At 37.3% G+C, this 20,855-nt stretch overlaps 1 protein-coding gene across 1 annotated transcript in view; it reads right to left on the bottom strand.

The window, feature by feature from the left end:
• The window catches only part of LOC121726786, a 78,768-nt gene that overhangs the window by 10,693 nt on the left and 47,220 nt on the right, over nucleotides 1-20,855 (bottom strand). The window contains exons 3-8 of the mRNA XM_042114301.1: nucleotides 13,585-13,610; nucleotides 12,239-12,275; nucleotides 7,723-7,773; nucleotides 7,282-7,496; nucleotides 2,818-2,940; nucleotides 91-216 (exon numbers count right to left, since the gene is read on the bottom strand). Coding sequence (XP_041970235.1) covers nucleotides 91-216; nucleotides 2,818-2,940; nucleotides 7,282-7,496; nucleotides 7,723-7,773; nucleotides 12,239-12,275; nucleotides 13,585-13,610 — 578 coding nt within the window. The remainder of the gene's footprint in view (nucleotides 1-90; nucleotides 217-2,817; nucleotides 2,941-7,281; nucleotides 7,497-7,722; nucleotides 7,774-12,238; nucleotides 12,276-13,584; nucleotides 13,611-20,855) is intronic.

Raw genomic sequence — 20,855 nt, 5'->3', positions numbered from 1 at the left:
AGAATCGAAATAAATTCCTCGCAATTCCGCCACAGCTAGACTTGCTATAACTACCATACCACCAAGTAGCATGTTCCCATTACATCTTACCATGCCCTCCTGCAAGAAGTCCTCAATAGCGGCAGTGACGCCGCGTTCGTCGCCCGTCCAGAACACGTACTCCGCCATGTCCAGGGGTGAATACTGGACACCAGCATACGACGAGTAGTGGTCCACCTGAGAAGTTAATTTATGCCTATTTTCTGAGGGTTTTTTGACAGGACTTTGTCTATTCCAAAGACCTTTAAACCTATATTATGTTAATGTTCTCTGTTGATTTTCCGAGGGTTTGTCTATTTTACGGTGTTGTTCTATGGTGTTGTTTATTGGTTAATGTTTTGACTTTAGCCAATCAAAATGCTTTAAAAACTCATGTCAAAAAACTTTAGAAACGCGGGCAATAATTGTTCAGTGTTCTATTATAAAACCGTTTACGTCCTATTATTATAAAGGTGTTTACATTACACTAGTATTATAAAGGTAAACACGTCTTCTTCACGCATCCACTAAACGGAGTTTGATTAAATTTGACATGACAGTTGTTAAAGCTTTTGAATTAATATTAACTTTAAAAGTAATGTCTAGGTTTGTTGGTTTGTCTAAAGTCCGGTTTAACTTAATCTAAATAAAAGCAATAAGTACAATGCAAAAAGCCTAAGCCTGGGTCTCCATAATATTAACGGCCCATTATTTTGTCTCTACGCACTTAAAGTCGGCTTTTATTTCGTATTTTTTTAATTTCCTTTAGTTTATTTAAGGTTTCCAAAAAGTCAAAGGTCAATTAAATGTTATTAAGGTGGATTTTTAAGGTGAGTGCCAAACTTATTCGTCAAAACTTGGTCGACTGACACCATAATGAAATAGGATCTCCAACAATTTGGTCCCCGTTCAAAATATTATAATAATCGCAAATAAACAAAAGCCAAACTTGATTACGAAAGAAGAATCAAGTTACTTTTCACGTCGCTTATATCATCAGACACGTTTTTACAAACAAGTTTTTCGTTTTTATTAACATCAGAAATTGGAACACAAATTGCGAATCAAACACGACAATATTACATTTCAATTTGTTTTTTATTTACCGGTTTAGTTGAAATTGAAACGTTTAACAATTTAATGGAAGTTTGTGGAAGCGACAGACGACAAACAATAAAATAATATGTTTATTGACTTCCATAACGGAAACCTTACGAGTTTGAAACGCTTTTCAATGTTGCTTTATAAGATGGCTATAGCTATTGGCTACTAGGTAACAAGGACTATAAAATATAAGAATTCATGTCGAATTATAGCTTTTTAGGTTATATAGTCTCTGAGTAAAACCGCAGACAGACAGACGGACAGACCGAAACTATAAGGGTTCCTTGTTGACCACAACCCTAAAAAGTATTTTAATTTTTATCATATTATAATATAAATATTTTTCCTCTCATGCCTATTATAAATGGTCATTTTTTTAATTTTAAGATTGACCAATTTGTTGTAGCTATTAATTATATCGACTGTTATAGAAGTCAAAAGTTTCATTTTGACGACTTTTGACCTACGGGGCGTCACTCTTTCAATAAGACGTGTATCTTCTTGTGTAGTTTAAAAGTTTGATTTTTTAACCGACTTCCAAAAAGGAGGAGGTTATAATATGGCTGTGGATATTTTTAAATAAACGTTTTAAAAATCCCATACCGCGTCGCGTGTCATTGTGAGCTTACCCTAGCCACAGAATATAATTTATATTTGCCCTAGCAAGAATTTAAGGCTGGGCGCGCACTAGCGGCCAGGTCGCGACGGCCATCGAAAGTTTGGTGTGGCCGCTGGCGCACGGAGGCCAGCGGCCACACCAAACTTTCGATGGTGCGCGTGGTCTATGGCTGTTTCATACTAAGGCGATTATCTCGATGGCCGTCGCGAACTGCCTGCCTAGTACACGCCCACGAGATATCTCACTCTCGAGATAATTAAAAACTAGTCGTCTCATAATGTCAAAATCTCGACATTATCTCGACAAAACTCTATAAAAATGTGTTATTTCGATGATAGATCTACGCGAGAAAAAATGTTTGTCATGCTAGGGTCAATAGAGATGAAGAGACAAATCATCAAACATCGAGAAAACATGTAGAGTGAGATATCTGGTTGGCGTATGCTAGGCAGGCTGGCCGCTAGTGCGCGCCCGGGCTTAGGATCTAGGTAACCGAATAAACCTAACATATTGAGTCTAATAGTCTCTATCTAATTCAACATTTAGTTTTATTTTAGCCTTAGCATTAAAAAAACACCACTAATTACGAGAGGAAAATGTAATAAAAGAAATACTTATAGAGTATACAATGCTTGGTCCTAACTCCTATCTATCAAATGTCTTTTCTACTAACCTGACAAGGACTAAAAATTGTTTTTCTATTTATTTACGGATTAGGTACTTTAAGAAATTCTAACACCGAAATCATAATATTATGTAGTAATAGGCCACTAGACCAGTGTTACCAACCTTTTTCAAACACGAAACTACTAGTTTTCACGGACGCACTTAATAAAATAAACCTAGTCCAGAGATACCTTGGACCCCCATACATATACTCGTGGACCCCCAGGGGTTCGCGGACCACAGGTTGGGAAACACTGCACTAGACGATGCATGAGATCGATATAAATATTTTAGTATCAGTCAACTTCACGATATTTGACATTAATTTTATGTTGCTTTTACGCGCAGTCGCATTTGAATGAGCTTTGGTCAATTTTATTGTCTTCTTTTACTCTACTCCTCTCACTTACATTATTTTTGGTCTCCTTAGTGATGTCAGCGTTGAAAGCACGCCGTACGGCCGTATGCCCATTGGTTGGTTGGGCGTTAGTGGCTGATCCGGGCTGGACCAGCCGAGCTGCGCCATGGAACACCTGGAAGAGTGATGCTGTTATTTGCCGATGTAAAGATAGGACCTTTATGCCAACGACATAAGGCTTACACAGACAGAGAGAAAATTAACGGGTTTATAGGTACCATCGAAGAAATTGATTCCTAGGCAGTTGACGGACCCACGTCATTTGGTCGCGTGATGTCAAACCCATGCGTGATGTCACAGATAACACTGATTTGATATAATCCGACCAAATGGCGTAGATCCATCGACTGCCTATTAATCAACTTCTCTGATGGTATAACCTCTCCTGTAGGACAGGCGGTGTACCGCACTAGCAGTTTTATCTTCCAAATTACAAATTCTAATATATTTTCACTACAATTAGCCCACATTATAGCTTTCTATAATAATTTGCAAAATCCGCTATTGAGATTAAAATCGATTCAATCGTTTATCAGAAAGAAAGTTATCAAACATCCATACTAATATTTTAAATGCGAAAGTGTCTGTCTGTCTGTTACCTCTTCACGAACCGATTTTGCTTCCTATGGAGATACTTTGAGTCCAAGGAAAGAACTTATGATAGTTACTTTTTATCCCCGGAAAAATGTACGGTTCCCGTGCGATCAACGAATTTTGGCGCAACAGAGTTGCGGGCGTCATCTAGTTATACATAGGGTTGTTACCATGATAACCTGTGGCGGTACCCACAATTAACCCCCCTAACATTCCTACATCGCCCTATGGAAGTTTTCTAAGCGCGTCGGTTTACGGCCGTTCCCAATATTTGATCTATCTCTGGTTTTGCCCTACTAGAGATAGGAATAGCTCACATTAGACATAATATATTGTATGTCAATTGTGAGCTATTCCTATCTCTAGTAGGGCAAAACCAGAGATAGATCAAATATTGGGAACGGCCGTTATACATATACGACAGCTGAAATGTATCACGTGGGCTTTGGCCTGACCGAGCATACCACCTCGCTCGGTCGGAAGACTTCTTATAGCGTCGCCGGTCGCCACGCATATTCCCACAAACCCTTCATTTTGCCTTCTTTGTAGTCAAGTAAAACGGAAAACGTGTAGAGGTTAATAGCACTGATTTAAAACATTTCACACACGGCGACTTAGGAAGGATCAAAGAACGAAACCCTTCCCGAGTTCACCACCCTCTGAACTCGGGTTTAGTTCAGTGTTAAGTTTAACTCGTTCCGTTTGTTAACCTTTTCCTTGTGTATTTTGTTTTTTTTTTAACCGACATCAAAAAAAGGAGGTTATCAATTCGACGCGTATGTATGAAATATTTCCAGAACTGCTCAATTTTCGTCTATATCTCAATGTTGTGTATCTGAACAAATGTGCTCAATTTCAAAAGTGTATGTATGTATGCATGTTTTTATGTTTGTGTTCGCATATCTCTGGAACTACTATTCCGATTTAAGTAATTCTTTCTTTGTTGGACTAGGTATTGTTCAACTTAGGGAACAGTGCAAGTTTCATCAAAATCGATTCAGTCGTTTTGGAAATATGGAGTTTTAATTCTCAATTACGTACAATTTTGAAGTTTCTTTTTAAAATACAGTTATTATGTTTGTTTTGTTTTAAGGATATATTTCATCATATATATGTATTATATATTTAAGGGCATAGGGTACTTTTTATCCCAAAAAATGTACGATACCCGCGCAACAAACGAATTTTGGCGCAACAGAGTTGCGGACATCAGCTAGTTAAACGATAATAAAAGAAAGAGATAAAGTAATCTCGACTTCAGCACGAAGTACAAATACAAAGTATTTATGTTTGCACTGTTGATTGAATCAAACATTCTTCACGAGTCACGAGTATGTGATGTGATTTAGTTGGTTAAATATACCCTGTAATCTATTCGACGAGATTTTAAATAGCTTTTAATGTCGTTGTTGTTAGGCATTCGGATATTCGAAAATCCGGTTGATTGTACAAAGAAAAGCGGGATCGGTGCATATATTGTTCAGTGTTATGTCTTTGTTAAAAACAACAGAGAGAAGAGACAATCAATGTTTATTATAATAGTAACATTTTCCGATGACAGTCCGGATAATCGCTAATCCGTATAACTGAGGGCCGGATAATCGAGTTTCTACTGTTTTTAGGGTTCCGTACCCAAAGGGTAAAAACGGGACCCTATTACTAAGACTTCGATCTGTCTGTCTGTCTGTCTGTCTCCAGGCTGTAACTCAAGAACGGTAATAGCTAGAGCGTTGAAATTTTCACAGGTTATGTATTTCTAATGCCGCTATAATAACAAATACTAAAAACAAAATCAATTAAATATTTAAGGGGGGCTCGCATACAACAAACGTGATTTATTAACCATTTTTTTCTCGGTATCAATGATGACAACAGATTGGCACCTGAAATATTCAGAAATTACTCAGCTGTATTTATACCTTAATAATTAATAATAAAATTTAAATAAAATTAATAATTAAGGAGGGCTCCCATACAAAAATAACATCATTATACTATTTTTGCTCTATAATGTTACGGAACCCTTCGTGCGCGAGACTAATTCGCACTTGGCCGATTTTATTATTATTTACTTATTCAAAACTAGTAAATTACAAAATCAGTAACTTCTCAGCTCTATTGCTGAAGAGAGAACAGACCAACAACCTTTCAACCTATCATTAGAATTTTAAAGTAAAGACCTTTACAAAATATTCAAAAGCATTTTTCGATAAAGAACATAATAAAATAAACATTTCCAATACCTGAGGTATAAAAAAACGTCACCTCTCTTTAACTTTATCGTCTTTTATTATTCTTTCAAAGTAATGACTCTATTTTGGGACTACAGACCGTTCAAAGTTGTGTTACCTCTGAATTTGCACGAGATTGAACCTTATATCATTGGCATAAAGCTGAAACAACTGCATAGTCGTAAACTTCGGCAATTTATTTACCCGTAGCTTACGTACCTTACGTCGAATCTACGTAGTATCAGTAAAAAGGCGTACGTAGCTTTTTTAACAATAAAATAAGTTGTTTTACTCCTTTGTGGGAGGAAAAATGTTTGGAAAACTTGAGAGATGTCATGGGACACCCGAATGGAACGTAGTTATTTCTATTGTTCAAAAAACCTGTACATATACATACACTTAAAAAAAATAAAAAAAAGCCATCTATTGACGCCCAGGAATACAAACAACGCGTCGCTGTTTATTCCAAAAAACGCTATCTAGTTGACGGACAGGAATACTATCAACGTTCTCTGACCCTACTATGCAGGTACTAATAAAAAAGTGTCGAGGTCAAATATCGTTCTGTCTAGCCTCCTTTAGCACGCGAATGCCGGACGCGCCATAAGGAACTTCGTTCCAAGAAGACTAAAGGCGGCTTTAGTATTATAAAATAAAATTGTAATATTACCTATTGTAAAACCTTATAAAACTGTAATATTATACATCTTAGAAAATCTAAAAATGTCGGATCTACTGACCGTCACACCGGAACCACACCGTTCAAAACATTATAATTATTATGCAATTTATAAAACAAAAATATATATAAGTATGTATATATATTATATAATATATTTATTGTTATCTTATATCTTTATATCTTTAAACGAGCAATTCTTGTATATATATATATATATATATATATATATATATATATATATATATATATATATATATATATATATATATATATATATATATATATATATATATATATATATATATATATATATATATATATATATATATATATATATATATATATATATATATATATATATATATATATATATATATATCAGCATTTTTACATACATAACAACAAATGTAAAAACTTTAATTAATCGTTACTATAAATGTTGTTATTTTATGTGTTATATCTTTCAGAACAAACAACATAATACGTCAGTGAAATGAGCCGACCGTATTGCTAGGTCACTTAGGACCCTAACTTTACGGCCGTCGCGAAACGTTTGCTTATCCTCATTATTTATTCTGGACACTTGGGATTTTGGCAAAAACACGGTTATATAAGCTGTTTCAGACCGTTCAATTTATGTATAATAATAATTAATTATAATCTTAAATTGGTTTTTCATGCAAAAAAAAATGTAGTTTGATAGAAAACCGACTCTATCAGACAAGGAATTAAGCTTATATTGACATTTTGGAACACCATCACTTATTGAACCCCATTGACCATAACGTCCAAATTATTCTCCAACGCAATGGTTCTATTATTTTCACGATATATTTTTGTTTCAAAGTACTGTGTGCCAATAATAAGATCTTCCTGTAGTATGAACTTAAAGTACCAATAATAAGGTGTTTACCTTGCTGCAACTAATACAATTTAAACATGACTGTACCTTAGTAGTAGGCTCCTCGCTTGCGGCAGTCGGAGGTACAGTCGCGTCGACCACGCTCACGTGGGCGCCATCTTGGATCACCACTTTATGGACTCCTTCGGCCGGCATATCTAGTTTGGTCTCGCCGTGTACATGGGGCTTTTCGTCGCCTGTAGCATCAGCTGACGCGTGTTGTTCCAGTCGCGATACTAGTTCGCCGTTTGAGTGAACCGCGTCTGTGAAAAAATCTCATAAATTCGATTTTTGAAATTCAAATTTTTTAAATGTAGAGTTCGTATCGTGCAATTTTTTAACGTCGAGTCTCGATGGCATAAGATTAAGTACATCCAATTTATTTAGCATTAATTTCTTTGCTTAACTTTGCAAACAAGTACTTACAATATGTATAGAAATATTTAAATGTTAAAATGAGTTGATAATTTTAATAAATCAAAATCTCACCAAGTCTGTGAAACTCAACATGTTCGCTGTTTATCTCTGGCACCACTTCACCTGTAAGAAAAAAAACATCTAAAAACCTCGTAAAAATCGATCGATCGATCAGCGATCTATATTTAAAGTACCTGATTTTTAGAAGTGTGAATAAATAATGTCTCTAACAAGACAAACAGACACACTTTCGCATTTATAATTTTGGTATGGATTATTTAAATCACTCTCAGCTGTTAATATATTCTACAAGGGCTAAATTGGAAATAAGTCTACCAGTCTACACTTAAGTTAATTTAAACTTTCACAATTTCGATATAAACTATTAAGCTTAGGCCAAGCCTACGCGACCAGGCGACTGCGAAGCGGAGGGTCAAGTTGTCAAATGTGTGTTTTGTATATGTTAGCTCAAAGACCGAAAACGCTCAGTGAGCGAAAAAATGGCTCACAACGCGTTGTGGTCACTGTGAAACGGCCACGACGCGAAATTCGCGTCGTGGCCCTGGTGAAAACGGCCACGACGTGTTCTGGTAATCACAGAAATACCACATAGCGAAATTCGTGTCAAGGCTGGCGTGCTATTCGACCACAACGCGTTGTGGTAATCGAGTAAAACCATGACGCGTTCTGAGCATTTAAAAACAGCCACGACGCGAATCCGTGTTGTGGCCCTAATGAAAACGGCCACGACGCGTTCTGAAACCAGCTTAGTTACTCAGGAGTAATTTTATAGTGCCCAAGTGTGTGCGCAATATACAAGAACACTCTGGTTTTAATGAAACCAGGCCAGTTAAGCAGGAGTAATTTTATAGTGCCCAAGTGTGTACGCAATACACAAGAGCACTATTCTTTACTCTCATAACCCAATGGAGCGCTGGCGAGAGATCCGGTTCAAGACCGACTTTTACACGCGCACACACGTGGGCACTATAAAATTACTTCTGCGTAACTGGCCTGGTTTCATTGACACCAGAGTGCTCTTGTGTATTGCGCACACACTTGGGCGCTATAAAATTACTCCTGCGTAACACGGTCTGGTTTCAAAACGCGTCGTGGCCGTTTTCCTTAGGGCCACAACACGAATCCGCGTCGTGGCTGTTTTTAAATGCTCAGAACGCGTCATGGTTTTACTCGATTACCACAACGTCAGCCACGACACGAATTTATTTCTGTGATTACCAGAACGCGTCGTGGCCGGTTCACTATTACCACAACGCGTTGTGAGCCATTTTTTCGCTCACTGAGCGTTTTCGGTCTTTGAGCGTAACATATACAAAAACACATTTGACAACTTGACGCTCCGCGACCCACAGATTGAAAAACACTGATCTAACACATACCAGTTTAGTTTTCTTATAATTGCGTAGCCTTATAAACTAAATATTACTTTAAGAGTTCGCAGACGTAGGTACGAATTCCTCTTTCAGTGTTATCTATTCAGCGAAAAAAACGTTGTAGATCATTGCCCCTCGATAACTGGTGCCTGGAGGTGACAGTAGTCTAGTGCAGTGTTCCGCAAACTTGTGTTGTATTGTGTTCAAGACAAAGCTAGAAAAATATTTATTTTGGAGTGGGTGCTCTGTTCTCAAATCCCAATCCTTTCGTCGATCGTCCAGAGATGTTGCCTTTTTTTTGGTTCTTATAAACTAGAAATATGTAAGTCAATTTTTTTTTGTGGTACACCAACTACTGGCCACGGTACACTTCCATAACACCACCAAGATCTCCTCGAAGGTCACATCAGAGTTAATTAGAAGAATACGGCGTAGTAAAATTTTACCGCCGCCGGTCCAGCATCGATATATTGAACTCAGTGTAAACATTATTGAAATTGCACATCCAATTTTATATCCTTCATATCCTTTTATGTTTTGAAGAAAGACTGCTTTTAGCTGGATATTTTTTTTGAGGAAAATTATTCTAAAGATTAAGATGAAGTACATTTTTTGAGTTTTAAAATAATAAACCCCAAAAGCATTAATGTTATTCGATACTACGAGTAGGCGGCGGCACTTTTCCTAAAATAATTAAAGACCACAGACATAGATCAAGATAGATACCACATGTGTATGTACTTCGCGTGCCCAAACGACGAGTAATGCTCGTCTTTCGAAAGTCTGTTCTTTAGTCTGCGCTCCACTGTTCGGAATCGGACGTCAATCAGAATTTTAAAAATACCTAATTGTGCCGTAGGTTTTTTTTAATTAAGCTACAGAAATTCGAATAGAAACGTTGGCCTAGACAATGCACACGTTTCTTATCATCGGTACGTCAAAGTAGATAGGAAACAAGTACGCTCGTTTTCATACAAATAGAGGGACATGTGGTATCTATCTTGATATATGTCTGTGTTAAAGACATTAATGGATGAATGTGGGTAACTCACAATTTAAAAATTTTCGTTTTTTTGCATTAATCGAGGCTTTAGAACTGGTAAATTTTATTTAAAAAAAAAAAGTGGATTTTACGCATATTAGCCAAGTGATGAAGTAGGTAAGTTCCAAGGTTTGTTCAAATTATAAGGAAAAAATGAGATAATTACCTTTATTATATTTATAGTGGATGAAATGGATTTTATAATATATTTTTATATTATAAAATCCATTTCATCCATTTACGTCTCGAATTATTATGTATCCATTATATTTACTGAACCCTCCTAGTTCCAATAAATCGTGTAGCACGATCTTGATTAAGTGATATTATGATCAACTCAAATAGATTTTGTGGATAATTTTTCATGAAACGTCCCGAAATCGTGTTGTGAATGTTAATAAGTTCGACTTTTCCATGAAGTTCTGATAAAATCTATTAAAAACAAAATGCGACAATAGCTTTCATAATTGGTTCCACGTGAAGAGGTCAGTTTGCATAACGTTTCAATTAACGGAAACTTCTCGGCGGTGATTAAAGTTTCTGCCTTTTTTGCCGGAGGTTGTACGGGGAAATAGTCTTTATGGAATGGAAATTAACTGTTCTTTTATAATTGACTACTGTCTACGTAAAAAGTGATCATTGGTCGAAGAAGACGGGCTAAATCGAATAACATTATAGGGCACGGATGGCGAACACTGGTACGTGACATAAAATTTGGAGCACGCTACTGGTCACAAAACTACAGCCTGTCAAGAAAAATTAGACGCAGTACAAAATTTTCTAAACGTCATTATTCATCACGCTCAAAATATGTTTTTTTCTCTTTTTTACTACACATAATATAATAATTATAATCAATACCTTATCTAGTATCTACGCGATAAAAATTATCGCTAAGTACATCATAAAAACTCGTTAGTACTCCAAGCTAGTACTAGACATGAGTCCTTTTTAACCAACTTCAAAAAAAGCACGTTATCAATTCGACCCGTATGTATGACGTTATATTATCAGAAGTCAGTCTGTCTGTCTGTCTGAAACTGTCCAGTTTTCGTATATTACGTTAGTTTATATCAGCGTCTGAACAAATTTGCTAAATCTCTGTATGTTTACGTTTGTGTTCGCATATATCTCCGATAGTCCGATTTAAGTACTTTTGTTGTAGGTATTTTTCAACTCAGGGAATAATGCAAGTTTCATCAAAATCGGTTCAATAGTTTTTGAGATAGAGAATTTTAAGTACAATTTTGAAGTCGGCTTCCTTTTTTAATATACCACTTGCAAGAAAGTCAAAATATATAAAGTCCTCCTTTTTAGAAAGTCAGTTAATAAAGTCTAAAAACAGCCTTTTATCCTCGTAAGCTTCCTTTACATTATACGATAGCTGTGTTTGTCCTCCGTTAAGCTTCATAATGTATTCATCGTGTTACGCCAAGCGTGGAGAAGACTTTACCTTTATAATATTATATTAAAATTGCGACGATATTTTTAGACGGTTACATAATCTGTGTTCCTATCTTGGGTCAAAATGGACTACCATGATTGCGCTGGTGTCTTTAGTATTCACATCGGCAATCATTCATACCAGGGCGAACGAAGCGGGCCCTAGTATATTCCACAACCAGCACTTTTGTGGTACACTTTACGGAAAAACTATCACGCCTATTGATTTGTGCTTTAACATAGTAATTTTTGTTTATAATATGTAGATGTGTTATCATCGGTCAGTCAAGGTTTGGTTACTATTAGAATATTAAAAAAAAAACTGCCTTAAAGATTATAACCACGCAGAAAAACGACGCGAGCCCCCACAAAGCTCGGCTTTTAGCTAGTATTATAAATGCGAAAGTGTGTCTGTTTCTCTGTCTTCACGCTTAAACCACGTAACCGATTTTGATAAAATTTGAGTGTTGAGTCTCGGCAAAGTACACGGGATTCTTTTTATCCCGAAAAAATGTACAGTTCCCGCGCGATAAATCAATTCTGACGCAACGGAGTTGCGGGCGTCATCTTGTAAATACATTTATTTTGTAAATAGCAATCGTCCCATCGTGTGTCCCAACATAGCTGAGATACAGAATAGAATCAATATCATCAGTGCGAAGGTTTGTTAAAAAATCTACTTACGTAAATAACAAATTATAATACTTACCAACTTTTAATTTTTCTAACTCTTCGACCGGAACATCCTGGAAATACACAGTCGAGTTATACTTTCGTCTTGGGAACTATGAGGCGTAACTTTTGAACTTTCGGCAATTAACATTTTAACAACACAGACTCACAAGGCTGTTTTGGCACGTGGCTGAAATCTAACGCCGCTTTACTGTAACAGTGTTTCACAATCGAGGGTCTCCTATTTAATCTATATCCATAAAACAATGTTGGACAATGTTATATTTAGATTGATAACTGCAACGCACCCACGCGACAAAACGCATTGTTATGTTCGGTCATCGAAGCTAAAACATCCTAATACTTTATTGCACCTGCGTCTGATTTTTATATATTGTTTTAAATAACATTTAACTTTGTACAAAAAAACTTATAAAACGAGCCTCTCATTTGTAAAACGTACGTTTTCCATTTTATATGACATTTCCTCTGTAGCAGTCAGAGGAAGAATATTCTTAGAAAATCTTATGCTTTCTCTGGAATAAAAATATTCATTCACTTTTCCAATGAAATCAAGCAGCATTATTTATTGTTCAACAAAAGTATGTTTTATGTGGGGTATACGCTACAGGCTAGCAAAGGAGGTATGTGTGTGGGACGGCCATTATGCGCTCCATGTTGACATTCTTAGCAAATTCCTGCCGAAATATATTCTGTCTAACATTTTCGTCTAGCGGGCCCCTAGACTAAAACAGGGTATTTGACAATTAGATTAAAAGCGATGTTCAATATCAACCCTAGACGGTCAATAATGTTATGCAATACCACGATATTGCGCAATAAAATTGTTCGGCCGGCTAAAATGTTTCGCCGAAGTTATGTTTTTTATATTCGGTGTGACAACTCTAACAATTTTAATCTTTATTACTTATACCAGTACAGTAACATTTTTTCCAATGTCTTTTGTGAGGCTTACAGGTAACAAATGATAAACTTTAGCCTATTTTCACTTCATTTCTAAATATAAACTTACACTTCACTCTAATCTAAAATATATAGTGTGACAATATAGACGTATTTACTATTCGTCATACTATATAATATATATTAATTAATTTGACCTTCGGAATTTGAATATTAACGCAACACGTACTAGCTTTTGTGATCTAATTAATATTGAGTTAATATTAGGAACTCAGAGTAGACATAAGAGAGTAGTTAGCCCAAACATACTTTAATAATTAATTAATAACTACCTTATTTTCTACGCCAAAGTCATAATCTGGCAACGTTTTGATTTGCTTTACTAGATTTTTATTTCTTACAGTATAGTCGTTTTTTTTAGTCTATTTTTATTTTTTTATGAATTTTAGAATTACTCACAGACTTAGATTCCTCCTGATTTGCTCCTGAAACAAAGAAAAAAAGATTTAAATAATGCAATTTCTTTATCATAATATATTTTGTTAAAATTTTATTTTTATAAGAAATTAATTTAAATGCTACATGACGCAGCTGATAGGTATGTAGTTGTGAAATAGTTGTGATTCCTAATATTCCTATGTATAAGCAATAGGCGTCATTTTTTGGAATTCATCTGGTGCAGTGATTACGCGCTATAATATTGCTAGCTTGTGACGACCTCTGTGGCTCAGTGGTGAGCGCGTCGGTAGCTCAAGCCGGGGGTCGCGGGTTCGAATCCCGCCGACGGAACAAAAAGTTTTTAATGTTCTCGGGTCTGGATGTATATTAAATATGTGTATGATATAATAAAAATCTTAAATATATGTATAGTATAAAAGTATTAAATATATTTCCGTTGTCTGGTACCTGTAACACAAGTCCTTCAGGTACTTAGCACGGGGCCAGACTGACGTGGTGTGAAGCGTCCATAGATATTATTATTATAGATATTATAGCTCTTATTCGCATCTCTGATTTCGTATAGATCTAGGAATAGACCACATTCTATGGGAAGAATTCACTTGTTTTTTTTAGTTAAAAAGTAGCATTGTATTATAAGAGTTATTAATCTCTATAAAAACTTCATCAACATTTTACTAGTTTACGGGTAGAAAAGTAACAAACTTCCGTCTATCCTGATAAACTTCAACATAAGAGAAGTAAAATGATCATAAAACATTTTTTTACTTGTATATATGAACAAAACACAATTATATTTAACAAATAATCATAAACTGTCTCAGCAAAACAGAAGATACCTCGAGAATACGCAAATAAATACTTTATTTCTATTGTAATTGTTGTGAAAACACCAGACCTACAGAGCCAAACGTTCAGCATCTACACAAATGGCCAATAAAAATTAATTTGGAATGTAAAACGTAAATGTTCTCCAGAAGTTCCAATGTTGATTATAAAAAGTTTTGTTATAACAAGGAATACCTTGTTATAAAAAAACCTTATTTAGCAATAAATAAGCAAGCATAAACATAGCTGTGAAGGAATTAAGTTTATGTTCAGAATCCGCGAGAAGTGCGCACGTAGCAATAGACGTGTCAGTATTGAGTAAAATATAACATGTGAGCAAAATTCAGTAACATTCACGTAGATGGCACGTAGCATTCACGTAGCCAGCGCGTAGCATTCACGTAGCAAGCGGGTAGCATTTACGTAGCACGCGCGTAGCACTCACGTAGCAAGCGCGTAGCATTTACGTAGCACGCGCGTAGCATTCACGTAGCCAGCGCGTAGCATTCACGTAGCAAGCGCGTAGCATTCACGTAGCACGCTCGTAGCATTCACGTAGCACGCGCGTAGCAAGCGCCTAGCATTTACGTAGCACGCACGTAGCATTCACGTAGCAAGCGCGTAGCATTCACGCAGCACGCGCGTAGTATTCACGTAGCAAGCGCGTAGCATTCACGTAGCACACTCGTAGCATTCACGTAAGCAGCGCGTAGCATTCACGTAGCAAGCGCGTAGCATTCACGTAGCACGCTCGTAGCATTCTCGTAGCAAGCGCGTAGCATTCACGCAGCACGCGCGCAGTATTCACGTAGCAAGCGCGTAGCATTCACGTAGCACACTCGTAGCATTCACGTAAGCAGCGCGTAGCATTCACGTAGCAAGCGCGTAGCATTCACGTAGCACGCTCGTAGCATTCACGTAGCAAGCGCGTAGCATTCACGCAGCACGCGCGTAGTATTCACGTAGCAAGCGCGTAGCATTCACGTAGCACACTCGTAGCATTCACGTAAGCAGCGCGTAGCATTCACGTAGCAAGCGCGTAGCATTCACGTAGCACGCTCGTAGCATTCACGTAGCAAGCGCGTAGCATTCACGCAGCACGCGCGTAGTATTCACGTAGCAAGCGCGTAGCATTCACGTAGCACACTCGTAGCATTCACGTAAGCAGCGCGTAGCATTCACGTAGCAAGCGCGTAGCATTCACGTAGCACGCTCGTAGCATTCACGTAGCAAGCGCGTAGCATTCACGCAGCACGCGCGCAGTATTCACGTAGCAAGCGCGTAGCATTCACGTAGCACACTCGTAGCATTCACGTAAGCAGCGCGTAGCATTCACGTAGCAAGCGCGTAGCATTCACGTAGCACGCTCGTAGCATTCACGTAGCAAGCGCGTAGCATTCACGCAGCACGCGCGTAGTATTCACGTAGCAAGCGCGTAGCATTCACGTAGCACACTCGTAGCATTCACGTAAGCAGCGCGTAGCATTCACGTAGCAAGCGCGTAGCATTCACGTAGCACGCTCGTAGCATTCACGTAGCACGCGCGTAGTATTTACGTAGAACGCGCGTAGCGTTCACGTAGCATGCGCGTAGCATTAACGTTGCTACGTCCTATGAGATAAGAATTATAGTAGCACGTGTGTAGCTATCTGAACTGAATACATTGAAGCCTGCAGCTACTTCAATTAGCACATTATGAAATCAGCTGTAGGTCTATGACCTTTCGAGTCATAGCGATTTTTATGTTGTTTGGTTTTTCAAAACAATAATTACAATGATTCTGCCATTACGACTCCATTGTCTTTCTTCATCTTCTCGTTTCATTTTCAGAAATGTTCGTTGCAAACCAAGTAATTAACTGTCAAGTACATAAATCATTTTCCATTAATATCGACTCAACCTGAATGCTGTAAATGGGTCACGAGTGCAGCTATATTGGGGGCAAGGTTAGTTCGATAATTTCCACCCTAAATACTATTTGCTCCCACTATTACTGTACTTAGCGTTCCATTATTGTGAGTGCTCACAGCAAGATTCAATTCTCTATCATTAATGGATGGAATAGAAATTAGCCCATCAATCCCCAAGCGACAGCTGGCTGCTGCATAACAATGGCAAATCAATTGTGTCTGCGATAACCATAATGGAGCTGTATGAGGGGACCTCCGAGGTATGGGACTCTCCGGGGCGGAAATAAGATCCGCACCACTAAAACCCCAACGGTGTTCCTGCACCTGAAGATGGAACTACGGGAAACGCGTGATACACGACCGCAGAGAATGCTCGGTCCTGGGGTACATAATAATATGTAACTGCTGCACTCAGAGATGAATACGAATTATCTAGCTGTTATAATTACTTGATAACGCCCACCCATCAGACCCACAACTCCATTGCGCCAAAATTATTTTATCAAAAAGTAATAATAATAATACTCCCCACACCGGTTTCCGTGCCGGTGGCCAGTTTCATTAAAACCAGGCCTGTTACGCAGGAGTTTATTCATTTTTCTATTTCTTTCACTCTCATAACCTAGTGGGTCGGACGATCGACACGACTGGCGAGAGATCAGGCGCAGGACCAAGTTTTTACATACCCATCCGACGCATGGATCAGGATTTGTCAGACAATCAGGTGATCAGCCCGCATTGTCCTAACCAAACTTGTAAATAACATGTTTCCAACTCGGGAATCTAACCCACGACCTTCGAGTCGAGAGCTACGCTCTAAACCACTAGACCACGGAGGCGTTCCATCAAAAAGCATCTTTATACCCATCAAAATTGGTTGGTGGTTTGTTCGTGAAAAAAAGGAAACAAACAAACGTACTTTTGCCTTTATAATATTAGTATGATTATTATTATAAAAAGTTCCAAATTGTATTATGAAAATAGCAGTCCCTTCTAACATTAAAACATTTGAATGTCATTTAAGATATGCCATAAAGGATATCCCTTCAGTCTCAAAGGTTTAAGATATATGAAGAGATATAAAGTTTTAGATCCCTCGCTATCAAGATGTCAAAAGCAATCGACCCATACGACAGGTTTGAAGAGATAAAAGGTTCTTCACTTTAATAGTTAATCCTATCGTATTTACCTGTCATACTCATATTTTTATCAACATCTCTTATGCATCATCCTTACCATAGTAAAAGGAGGGAAAGTAAGTTATCTTCATACAAAGGCACCGCGCGCGGCTTGTATGTTTGCGCCATAGTATCAATGCGTCGCCACGTACGGCACACAACAAAATCTCGGCGGTATCAGCCTTATAAAACTGGCCGAGATTTTGTTGTGTGCCGTACGTGGCGACGCATTGATACTATGGCGCAAACATACAAGCCGCGCGCGGTGCCTTTGTATGAAGATAACTTACTTTCCCTCCTTTTACTATGACCTTACGGTGATCCACGTATACAATTTTTACCCCCTTGCTAATAGAAATGTTGAAACAGAGAAGAACTTTACAAGGTCTCCTATTCTTTAGACATATTGGAAACATCACTTGACAAGGAAGGACATGGGATATTAATTAGTAATACGTTGCGTAAATATTCTTCTACTAATAATAACAAAGTATTTTATTTCAATAAAAAAAACTTCAGTTCTTTAATGGATATTATAAGTGTAAAGTGTTTGGTAACTGTAAATTGCATAGTTTATCTGATATAATCTCTATCACATATTGTTGGGAAAGAAAGGTTTCACACACAAGACATATAATTTTAGTATTAGGTGCGTATCATACATAAAAATCTGTATATTTTTATAACGATCCCATAATATCGGATGATAAAATTTCCATCGAAATTATTGAGCATCGAACCAGCAACATGTCATTGTTACTGAAATGTAATTGTGGAATAATTTAGGGAGGCCTACATACCAGATGACTGCGAACGTAATATTTTGAGGGGAATTATCGAGGGGTACAGAACATGGATAAGAATAGACACATAAATAATTTGTCTTTTATTAGATCCTTGATGACGGATAAACAAATTTTGGCGCAACGGAGTTACGGCTCCGTTGCGCCAAAATTTGTTTATTGCGCAGGAACTGTACATTTTTTTCCGGATAAAAAGTATCCTATATCCTTTGCTGAGACTCAAAGTATCTCCATACCAAATTTCAGCAAAATCAGTTTAGCGGTTTAAACGAGGTAACAGACGGACACACTTTCTCATTTATAATATTAGTAAGTACGGATTGCATACTACATTGCATACTAATATTTGAATGCCCAAAAGGGCCCAATTGCTGCAGGCAGTATTACTGAGACGGCCTGTTTTTTGCATGGAGTTAGCTGACATCCTGGTTTAACACACAGGCTTCTAATGCGGAAAAACATCCCATCAGAAATCATACTAATTTACTGCTACTTTAAAACAGTTGATATCACCGTAGGCGGTAGGGCACAGCAAGTGTGTCTATAAACGCCTAATATGTACGCGGCCCTTAGGCCGACAATAAAGACGGTGTTTTGTATTCTATTCGCGTCCCGGCCTTGTCACTTAGCCGTCGTCAACATGAAAATAATGGGGCCGAGCTTAAAATAAAATGGCGGAAAATTAACACAACGTGGCCGTATGGTAATTCCCACACTGGTTCCCATACGCGCGTACGTGGAGAAAGCCTTTTTTTAATAGTTGGAAATGCAAATGCCTAACTAAATGTTACATCTCCGGCGGTCTGGGGATGGCTACCGGGGTATGTGGGACTCCCCGGGGCTGTGAAAGTCGCGTCCGGCATACCCACTAATTCCCCAATGAGTGTTTCTACTTTCCGTTTTAGGCAGAGCCATGGGATACGCGGGATACGAAACCGCGAAAACGTCTGGAAAAATTCTGAAGAAAATTTATATTATAGCATTTGAATAACTTTAGTAGTAGTGGCATCAAATGCGTTGTTATAATTTTCATAAATTATATTTGTTCTTTTGTTACAAATGTCATTTGTTCCTGCTAAGCGCACAGTATGTTTATCGCATAAAGTTAATATACCTAGCGGAATAGAGAAACAAAGGCCTGAGCAAGCGAGATGTCACTATCAGTAACACTGCGTGGTAAAAAGAGAACGTGTGATACATGACGGCAGCACTCTTTTTTTGACGTCCAGTCGGCACGTGCCGCACGTTGACAATTAAATTTAATCTCATAGAAATCATGTTCAACCATGCTTGTGTAAGTGTATACGTACACATATTTTTACACACAGATTAAACCAATTTCGGTTTCGTTTGACAGCTCGAGATTGTTGCTCTATTCCGCTAGGTATATTAACTTTATGGTTTATTGACACAATCAAGCAGTAGCATCAAATGCGTTTTTATAATAATTTTCAAAAATTATATTTGTTCTTTTGTTACAAATGCTTAGTTATCAATTGTTCCTGCGAAGCGAAAAATACGTTCAAGCTTTTTACTGCTGCAGTAATAACACCGTAAATTAACGTCCTAAAACTATAAAGAGTAACTTTTTGTTTAACTCTTGTTTGGGAAAATCCAGGACCTTCGGGCGGTTGCACACACAAAAAATAGCTCTTTCAGCGCCGCTATTTTCACAGTGAAATCTACACAAGGGATACATACACATCTTAAAGTGTTATTAGTTATTACTTAATTTTGTTACGCTCTGTATATCTCTAAATTACCTTCCTTTTACGGGATTTAAATTTCTAAATCGGTTCAGTTGTTTAAGTGTGAAGAAGTGCTTAAGCGTGAGTTTTTACACTCATTACATTATGTACTTGCCCGCTTCTGCTCATGATATCAAGCTTTTATGTTTGTAGCCTCCGCATCACACTTTATCTCCTAAACTTTTGTTTGCATACTCAACTAATTTAACAACAACATGGACCAGTTTTAAAACAAACTTTGTAAAATAACGAGGTGTAAGTTTTCTGATAACTAATGTTCAGTGAAACCACACTGAAACTTTTCCGAGAATTTAAACAAGCTAATTAATTATTACGGACATGGCAGAGACGATTATACAATGTGTCCCGACATCGGTGTCCGATCCTTTAATGTCATGATTTATGGCATATTTTATCGACAAATTGGCTCTCAAATTATTTCTCTCTCTCACGGTTGTAAAATGGCAGCCATTTTAGTTTTTCTCGGGCTCTCACACTAATCTTACCAGTACTTCTCATGTAAATATCCTATGACGATAAAAAAGGTCTCATTTGATAGCTAAACTTGTGGACTACGCTTACACAGGCAATATGTTATAAATTTCGTGGAATTAAACATAGAAAAACCAAAGTTTAAGAAAAAAAAATGTGTATTTTTTAATTAATGGCTTTTTGTGAAAAATCTAGCAATTTTGTATTATAGATACGTTAAACCATCGTTAAACAAGTATATTGTATTATTAAGGTTATAGACAATTAAATAGTACTTTTTACAAAAATTCCGTTGTGGGTACAGAGTACAGA

This window comes from Aricia agestis, chromosome 5 (assembly GCF_905147365.1).
Source record: "Aricia agestis chromosome 5, ilAriAges1.1, whole genome shotgun sequence".
NCBI lineage: Eukaryota > Metazoa > Arthropoda > Insecta > Lepidoptera > Lycaenidae > Aricia > Aricia agestis.
The sequence above is the reverse complement of the archived record's forward strand: the minus strand, read 5'-3'. Positions and strand labels throughout refer to the sequence as shown.